The sequence below is a fragment of the Octopus bimaculoides genome, chromosome 13 (assembly GCF_001194135.2).
Source record: "Octopus bimaculoides isolate UCB-OBI-ISO-001 chromosome 13, ASM119413v2, whole genome shotgun sequence".
In the NCBI taxonomy this organism is placed as follows: Eukaryota; Metazoa; Mollusca; class Cephalopoda; order Octopoda; family Octopodidae; genus Octopus; species Octopus bimaculoides.
The window spans coordinates 52,505,089-52,514,966 of record NC_068993.1 but is presented as its reverse complement, the minus strand read 5'-3'; the positions used below and the strand labels follow the sequence as shown (position 1 = coordinate 52,514,966).

Genomic DNA, 9,878 nt, shown 5'->3' with positions numbered 1-9,878 from the left:
AAAAATAGTGGGGGGGAAAAAATAAAAGAGAAAGAATGAAATCTTTTTCATGAGCCATTAAGAAATTTGCTTGAGTTTTCTTCTGAGACATTCGATTAGTGTGGAATGGTACCAACTGTGTACTGGCAATGTTTTGTTTCCAATCATTAGTTCTGCAAGTATTGCAAGAAAACAAAATTTATCCCAGGAAGACGTGTTTCTCAATACTTGCAGATAAATTTAGATATTTATTGTCAGTTGTATTTTTCTTTCCATCTTTTATTGAGTTTGGTGTTTGCAAAAGAGTGCAACAAATAAATCAATAACAAAACAAAAAAGAAAAAAAAAAAAGGAAAGGAAAAGAGATCAATGGTAGTAGTAGTACTAATGGTAGCGTTGGTGGTGAAGAGTGGGATGTAAATAATTGCAATGAAACTCTAATTCAATTGATCAAATTAAGTTTCCTGATAATAAAAATTGCTATTTATTTCTATCATAGATGCTAATTTATCTTCTTGATAGTGGATGCAGGATGTCAGTATAGCAACATTAGTAAAGTAGCAGTGTTGTTGTTGTTATTGTTGTTGTTCCTGTTGGCAGCAAATAGTTTCCAAATAAATTCTTACCCTTCCTTGTTCTATCACATTGTATGATTACACATAAGATAAACATTCTCGGGACATAGTATATATTTCAGCATAGAAATACATGTAGAGGTGAAGTAGTTGTGTAGGTAAGATACTGGGTTACATGCCAATGTGTCACGAGTTCAAATCTCCAGCTAGAGTTTCCTGTATTTCTAAGCAGAAGAGTTTATTTTTAACAGCTTGGTGGGTGAATTGTGAGGAATAGATTGTGGAAATGACAATACACCAATTCTGAGATGAGAGAATACAATCCATAATCTTGGTCTATTTCCAGCCATTATACACCATATTAGAACAAGCGTCTTCTAACATGGTGTATAATGGCTGGAATTCAACATTGACCCCAGTGATTGACTGGTACTTGTTTTATTGACTCCAAATAGATGAAAGGCAAAGTGGACCTTGGCAGAATTTGAACTCAGAATGTGTAAATATGGACAAAATACCACTAAGCATTTTTCCCAGCATGCAAATGATTCTGTCAACTGCTATATGCATCACCAGTGATATGTTTTCATAATTTGAGAAAACATTTTATTCTGTATTTTTGGTATTATTTCGAGGATATTTAAATAACATGAGAGCTAAATATTAAAGTTTAATTATGAAATATTGTAACAATGCAAAACCAAATTACATTTTCTTGTATTTAAACAGTATGCAGTGTAACCATGTGAAACACGTAGTAAGGTAACAGGCTGTAGAGGTATGCAGTGTAACTGTGCGAAATATGTGGTAGGGTCCAGTAACAGGTTGTGGTAGTAAACAAGTTAAAATCATTCATTCACAGGCATGTTCCAGCAGATGGATATTTTCCCAGGCAACAGAGGAATTTCACAGCATATTTTGCAACAGAAATTTCCAGAATTCTATCACATGTTTTATACTTGATTTTCTACCATGTATTTGTAAAAGTGACTCTTTATTATCATTATCATCATCATCATTGACCACTGCACATTACTGTCTTGAATTCCAGGTTACCTAGTTTCCATGGTGTACAAAGTGACCAAGATCACAAATTCTCCTGGAACAGGACACCCATCCATTGAAGTGTTATTCATTTACATTTGAATAAAGTGTTTTGTTCAAGAATACTATGTGCTACCTGGTCCAGGAATCGAAACCATGACATTGTGATTCTTGAGTACAACACCCTAACCACTGGGCCATCCATGTGCCTTCATTCTTTGAAATATCCAAAATAAAATTTTAAAAAGTAAATAAATTATATACTTGCTTTAAGGTAAATTACACAATACATCTTCTAGAAGTGCTCAATTGTTTGAAATATTAGATTTAAATATCTAAATATATATACAATTTAAATATTCCAGGTTTGCCAATATTAACTTTTATACTGGGTTTTGTTCATGTATCTAGACAATGTGTTGCATAATCAATACCAGAATACATAATGGGTTTTGTATGGGCACTTAACACAAAAGACTAAATTAAAATGAATACGATAAGAAATGATATTTAAATGGATATTTATATTAAAATATCATAAGACCTTATGTTGAATTTACATGAGATAATCAGAATAACAATTTTATATTGATTAACTAAATAATAGAGGAAGGATATTATTGAATATGTTACAGTATTAAAACAAAAGAGTAATTTAACATTGTTTAGAAGAACAGATAATTGTATTTGAGATCAATTTACACTCAGATAAAATGTTTATTTAACAAACTAATTACTAGTTTTAATAATCATTTTTCTAATTGCAAAACTAAATGATAAACAGCTTTAATCAATTAAACAGGCTGTTGTTATGGCTTACTCAAAAGTAGAAAGGTAGTACCATGGATCTTTTACAAGACAGTATAATTTTCTCTCTTTCTCCTACTAATCTTGGATACCTTCCATTCCTTATACTAGACTGGAACCCTGGTTTGAATGCTTGCAATGGAACAGATTTTGATAAAGCCACCTAAAGCCTAGGTGGTGGTGTTAAATCAAGTAAAGATTAAGTTTATCACTCAAATGATATACCATTAGTAATTTTCCTTGACACAGGCATTGCTGTGTGGTAAGAAGTTTGTTTCCCAACCACATAAGTCTGGGTTCAGTCCCACTGCATGGCACCTTGGGCATGAGTCCCCTACAATATAGCCCCAAGCTAACTAAAGCCTTGTGAATGGATTTGGTAGATGGAAACTGAAAGAAGCCCATCATATGTGTGTGTGTGTGTGTGTGTGTGTGTGTGTGTGTGTGTGTGTGTGTGTGTGTGTGTGTGTGTGTGTGTGTGTGTTGTGCTTGCCCCCAACATCACTTGGCAACTGGTATTGGTTTGTCGAGATTTCTGGAAAAAGAAATTGACAGAGTAAGTACCAGACTTAGAAAATAAGTATTGGGGTTGACCTGCTCAACTAAACCCTCCAAAACAGTACACTAGCATGGCTGCAGTCCAATGACTGAAACAATTAAAAGGTAGAGTATAGTTAAGTATAACATACATACAGGTAGCCTTTGGGTCAATCATGTGTACAATTGTAATGATTTTACTCTAGTTAAGGTAACTACTTGATTTTAAACAACCTCATATTTTACAGTGTAAATGCTGCTAATTCATCTCAGTAATCTTATTTCTTAGTATTCTTTATTCTCCAGAGATGAAGCTTGTAAAAATAAGAAAACCAAAAATATCATTTAAAGCCTGATTTTATTTTCATTAGTTTAACCTGAAGGAAGAGGTTGTGTCCCTGGCTCAGAGGAAGAGGTTTTACCTATGGCTTCCACAGGCTCTTTGTTACTGGTGGGATAAACACAGCTAACATTCCTCTGGAAGGGTTGAAAGTTGGTGGCTGTGGAAAAAAAAGAAAAACTGGCCGGGAGGGAATTCCACAGGAAAGACATCTGAGGAGGAAAGGTTTGGTGTAGCATTTAGTGTGGAATTTAGAGTGGTGAACACAATATGAGTGATGAGAGGAGGAGAGATGAGTTGGTGGTGGGTGTCTGAATGGCTGTGGTATGAGGTCAGCAGTTGTGAGGAGCAGAGGCTATTATAGAGGCAAGAGAAAAGTAGTGAAGCTAACACAGCTGTGAGTCAGAGACTGGTGTGTTGGCAAGAATGTAGTCCCAGCTGTCAGCATATATATGTCATAGCAGCATATTTCCAGATATTGGAGGAATACTTTGATGTAACAATTTAAATATTTTCTGACCCCCAAAAAAGTCAGGATGGAACACTACATCACAACCAAGATGAAACAATATTTAACACAAAAATGATAAAATCTTATACTTACATTTGGTATGTCTTTTTCAGAGATTGGTTCTTTTCCCTTAAGGGCCACTCCAAATGTACTATGTTCATTTTCATTCTGAAATACCAAACACATAAGTAGTGTTAACTAGTTTTACTTTCAAAAATATTATATCATATCAGAAGATATGGCATGTCTTATAGTAAAACAGGCAGGAAATATTGATATTTTCTTGATTATGTCCTTAAAGCCAGTAAAATATTTAAGCAGTCTTTCATCCAAGAAGAGTTCATTCTTCTAGCAACAAACTTCATTTTATAATACAAGTCATATATTGAACCGTTTTTGGTTACAAGGTCGGGAAAACACCAACTAGCTACTGTGTAACTTTGCTAAAGCAGACAAGAATTCTTTGTTACAACCGCAACTGTTATCATAATCAACACAACTACTGCTTCATTGCTCTTTGCCAAAGTTATTGTCATTGTCACAAGCATCATCACCGTCATCATCATCTTGTGTGTATAAATAATGTTATTACTATGGGAGTAACATTCAGATACATAAAAATCAACTTTTCATTTCAATTTGCTGACAAAATACTTGTAGAACTGGTCTTCGTTATTCCATTTTTATTCATGTTAAGAAAAGACACTGTTTTAGAATTTTTTTTAATTTTTAACTTAGATGAATGGTTAGAATGTTGAAACATCTGTATACATAAACTATTGGTTCACTTTGTACCAAAACAGCAGCTGTAGCAGCGGCAGCAGCAACAACAGCTAGTATTGAGTCACTGAGTTAATCTCAGTAATAAAGAATACTTCTGGAAGATAAATGGACAACTTCTCTTGTGTAACTGCTGTTCAGAATGACATCCACCTGTATAATAAATTTCCTCAAAGAATTCAGGAAAAAAAAAAAATATCTGAATCATGAAAAAATCTGTTATTAAAATGTCAAAAAAAAAAAAAAAGAACTCAAAGCAAAAACTTTTCCTGTTTCTGTTTTATGTATTGAGGAAGAAAGAAGTAAAAGTAGATAGATTAGGTGAATAGTTTTACTGCTGGAGAGTACCAAAAAGATAGGGGTTAGTTAAGAATCTAGTGGTAACCCCATAAACACAACATATTAAATTTGTTCTGGTATTTGACTATTTTTCTTAGAATATTACTGGTGGTTGTTGGTTGTGGAGAAATTAATTTGATCTTGGTAGGATTTGAACAGTGCACAGCAGTAATCTTCTGTTCAATTTATCACCGAAATAATATCACTCCAGCATTTTGTGACCTGTTAACCTGCCTTTAAATGTATTGATTGATGTTGTTGAAGTATTACACTTTAATTTTTATTTTACAATTTAATCTTCATTTCAGTTCAGATTAAACGTTCTGCTACTTTAAGTATTAGTAATTAAAGCATGTTATCTGGCTAATTAAGTATGATTTATTTACAGATTTGGTTGCTTTTACATTGTTTCAAGTTTGACATTAATGGGTTAAGATATTTAGTTAATTTAAATTTGTATGAACTCTTGTGTAGTAGTATTAAAAGATGAAGAGACCCAAATTTAAATATTAAACTTAATAAACAAACAGTTGAACCATGCTTTCTACTTCATCGAGACAGAACTAGTAATTCCTTTGAATATATGCATTAAAGAAAATGATAAGAATGTGACATAATCAGTGAGGAAAAAAGCCTAATGTGTGAGTTACTTGGATCAGCACAATTGAAGATAAGAAGCAAGTGCAAAATGAGCAAAGTGAAATAAAAGAATATTTTAAAAATAAGAGCAGTAGAAAAGCAGACTAAAGAAGAATTCAGTGTGGTGGCTGTCAGTGAATATTTGTGTATGATAGAGAGAGAAAAGAGAGAGAGAGAGAGAGAGAGAGAGAGAGAGAGAGAGAGAGAGAGAGAGAGAGAGAGAGAGAGAGAGAGAGAGAGAGAGAGAGAGAGAGAGAGAGAGAGAGAGATTATAGCAATCTTACTAGAAACATTGCTAAGATAGTAGAAATAGTAAAGAAATAGTAGAAGCTGGAAACAAAACAATTTTCCAATTTTAAAAAAGGAACAGATGAAATAAAGTTCATATTTTAGCATAGGTGATCCCTCTAATAGTCAGAGCTATTACAAGGGAGATAATCATTTCATGATAATATGAAATGGGATTAGAAATTTGAAATTGAATTTAAGGAGTTATAAAGAAAAATATGCAAAGAATTCATTATTAAAAAAATTTTTTTTTGCTTAGTTTTAGTTTACTAAATATGAAGTTTTTAAAATTTTTAGTCATTGACAATCACATTTCTATATTAGCAAAGAAAACATCATTTAAAAACCAATCATTCCAACCCAAACCTCTACTTTCATTTAGTATCAGTGACATTTGTCTATTAATGGGTTTTAAAGCCAGATAAAAACAAAGTAGAAGCTCAATGCTTATATCAGTTGTTTGTGTTTTAGGGACCTACTGACTATAGTTAACATGCTTGTAATTAAGGTGTTAAAACTACTGAGCAAAAAAGACCAACAACTCAAAACCAGTACTCAAAACCACATACTCAAAAATGACTCAATGACTCAGTAAATAATCAAACCAAGAAAAAAGAAGGTAAAAACTAAGAAAAGAGAATATCAATGCCATTTTAAGGTTGAATATTTATAGTTTAAGAATGGATGGCAACCAACTGAAGAGAGAGACACACCAACAATTTATGCAAATTTCTCAGTTTGAAGACTGATCCAGGCCTTTGGAAAAAGTATGTCTATGATATACAGTTGTAAGAGATAATGATCTAATTATTAATGTTATTTTATATTGAAAGTTTCTATTTTCCTTTTGTTTAAATTTTAATGCTAAATCATCTCATACAATCACATAGATAGGAATCAACAGAGGAGCTTCTACATTAGTGGTTCTCAACCAGGGCCAATATGGCCCCTGAGGGTCTATGTAAGTGTTTTGGGGTTCACACAACTGAATAGTAAATTGGGGATCCACAATAATATTTTATGGGTCACTGAAAAAATTTTGCTTTAGATGCATATATTAATATATATTGTAAAAAATAGCCAGGTTTCTTTCTCTCACACTTTATAGAGTTCAATCTATGGAAGTTAATGTGTGAAAAACAAAATAGGAATTTTGAAAGAAGTTTCTGTAAAACTAATATTTAAACATCGAAAGGCTATTGGGGTCCACCAAAAATAAAATAGTAATCAAAGTGGTCCATAGGTAAAAAATGGTTGAGAACTCCTGCTCTATATGGTCATTCAATTTGCTAGATATAGCAGTCAAAGCACCTTACTTTCTCAGAAACAGATGTGTTACGCCATGTACTTATGCCATTGATAGACAGATGACCGGCTGTTGCTGAATATTTTTCTTTTACAAGTTAGTTCGCTTTGTCAGAGTGCTTTCATTGCCATTTGAGACCTCTTCAATGACATGCATGTTTCAACACACAATTTCACATCAAGAATCTTGCAAACCAAATACATAATCAATTATCATAATTTATGAATGTTAATTACTAATTCCATCATTATAATCTCTGGTAAAAATCAAAAAAATAGAATCCCAATCTGCCATGGGCTATCCAGCAGAAATAAATTAATAAATTAATTTTATGTTTATATGTGAGGAGTGGCTGTGAGTGAAAAGGTTTACTTCCCAACCATATGGTTCTGGGTTCAGTCTCACTGCATGGCGCGTTGGACAAGCATCGTCCACTATAGCCTCAGTTCAACCAAAGCCTTGTGAATGAGTTTGGGAGACAGAAACAGAAAGAAACCTGTCGTATATATGTGTTTGTGTTTTTCATTCTCCCACCACCACTTGGCAACTGGTGTTGGTGTGTTTACGTCCCCATAACTTAGGTGTTTGAGAAAAAAAATAAGTACTGAGGTTGATTCATTCAACTAAAATTCTTCAAGGTGGTGCCCTAGCATGGCCACAGTCTAGCGACTGAAACAAGTCAAAAATAAATAAAATATAAGATGTGCACTATTATAGCATATAATTATATTATCACTTAATCATGACATGGACTTATGTTCACATCTGAGACTGTCTTTAACTTATCAGCACTCACTCACAGTTTGAAACTTATTCCATAATATAAAAAAAAAAAAACATAAATAAAAATTAAAAAGTCAACTTTTCAGTTATCAAGAAAGAAGAACTAGAACTGCCATAGTAGCAGCCATTGATATGGTTCCTGGAAAAAAATATTTAATACTTCCTTTCTTAATGCAGATGAAGGATACTGAATTAACAAAAGTTCAAAAGCTAACCAACAATTATATGGTGAAAAGACACTAGACTGTTTGTGCCCTTGATTAACCAATAGCAGAGCTGGATATTCCTGTACATGTAAAAACAATATATTCCTATGTTGCTACGCACATGACAAAGAAATAAGTTAATATGGTACAGATGTGACAAAGAAATATGCCAAAGATTAAAATAAAATGTTTAGCATTAAACACAAGCAACAATGTCGGATGAAAAAAAATATATAAACAACTGCTAATCTATACCATAAAACTTATCCACTGCTATTTTGCTTCTATTCTTGGAGCAAGATATTTTTACAATTCTTGATTATTAATAAAAAAGAAGGCAATAAAATTTATGCTAGGTTTTATGACAACACTTTCTGCAACTTGCTCAATGTATAATTTAAGGTACATAGCTATCATAAGGTTTGCCCATTTCCTCGAGGTTACTCTTAAGGTTATCAATTATCACAGCCATTAATGTAAAATCAGGTTATCTGAACTTGCTGACTGAATTTCATTTCGTGTTCTTTAAAATCTTTGATTACAAGAACTCTCACATCAGTGGTTGCACTTATGATTACTACTATTTTACATCATAAACAAAAAAATGGTGTCTTGGAAGTCAATGGCAGGGCTTATATTGGCAAGTTGAATTACATAGATGAAGCCATATTCACAGAATTTAGAGGGCTTTGATTGGTTGTTTTTGGATATTAAACCATAGCTACATGATAAGTTGTACAGCAATATGCATGTAGGCATGTATGTATGTATGTGTGTGTGTGTGTGTGTGTGTGTGTGTGTATTGTGTATGGATAAAGATATACAAAAATCATAAATGTAAATAGACAATAAAACTTGAAGCTATAGATATTAAAATATACTGTATAACTAAAGATATGTAATACGATAAAGAATTCCAGGGCATAAGAATTTATAGGTGGGAATTGATTTCTATTTCTAAGATAATAACTAGAGGAAAGATAAATCTCCTTGGATTATTACAAGTAGATTTTTCCAAGAAAATAATTGAAATCAGTATTGTAAAGCCAACAAACTAAAGTGCTGCTGGTACTTAAAGCCACACACAGCATTTAGTTAGAACTAGGTAGACTGAAAAACATGAACCACTAGCCTTTTGGTGTCTTCTGATAAAAACTATCTACTGAGATATCTACACTGGCTACTAAAATAAATGGCTATAGATACACCATAAGTAATTTAGATTAGGCATACAATAGCTTATAAAATAATACATATAATCAATTATACAGTAGATATATAAAATATATAGTCTTATATATATTGTAAGATATATAGCTTTAGATACACATCATGATGTATATCCATAGATATGAAATGCACTGCATATAATAGGCTCTATTATCCATAGCTATGCAAAAAGACACACACACACACACACATACACATATATAGGAGAAATTACAATTAACACAAGTTCATATCGTCTGTTCCTACACACTTGGAACATCCAATGAAAAGTTACATTTCAATCACAATGGTGAAACATACACAGGAATAAATGATACAAACTTGTGTTCACCATAATTTCTCCTACATTTGCTCTGTATATCATAACTAGTAATACAACAAAGTATAGTAGTAATCAAACCACTATACTGGAAGCAAATAAACCTATGTGAAGCTTGAAACTTAATAGTTGCAGTCATACATCTATTTGTATATACAAGATATACTACCTACCTATATATATATATATATATAT

The 9,878-nt window shown here is 32.5% G+C and overlaps 1 protein-coding gene across 7 annotated transcripts in view; it reads right to left on the bottom strand.

Annotated features, from left to right (window-relative positions):
* The window catches only part of LOC106877721 (cGMP-dependent 3',5'-cyclic phosphodiesterase), a 434,395-nt gene that overhangs the window by 60,132 nt on the left and 364,385 nt on the right, over nucleotides 1–9,878 (bottom strand). For all 7 annotated transcript variants that reach the window (XM_052972474.1, XM_052972473.1, XM_052972475.1 and 4 more), the window contains one exon: nucleotides 3,887–3,961. In XM_052972474.1, the coding sequence (XP_052828434.1) occupies nucleotides 3,887–3,961 (75 nt within the window). The remainder of the gene's footprint in view (nucleotides 1–3,886; nucleotides 3,962–9,878) is intronic.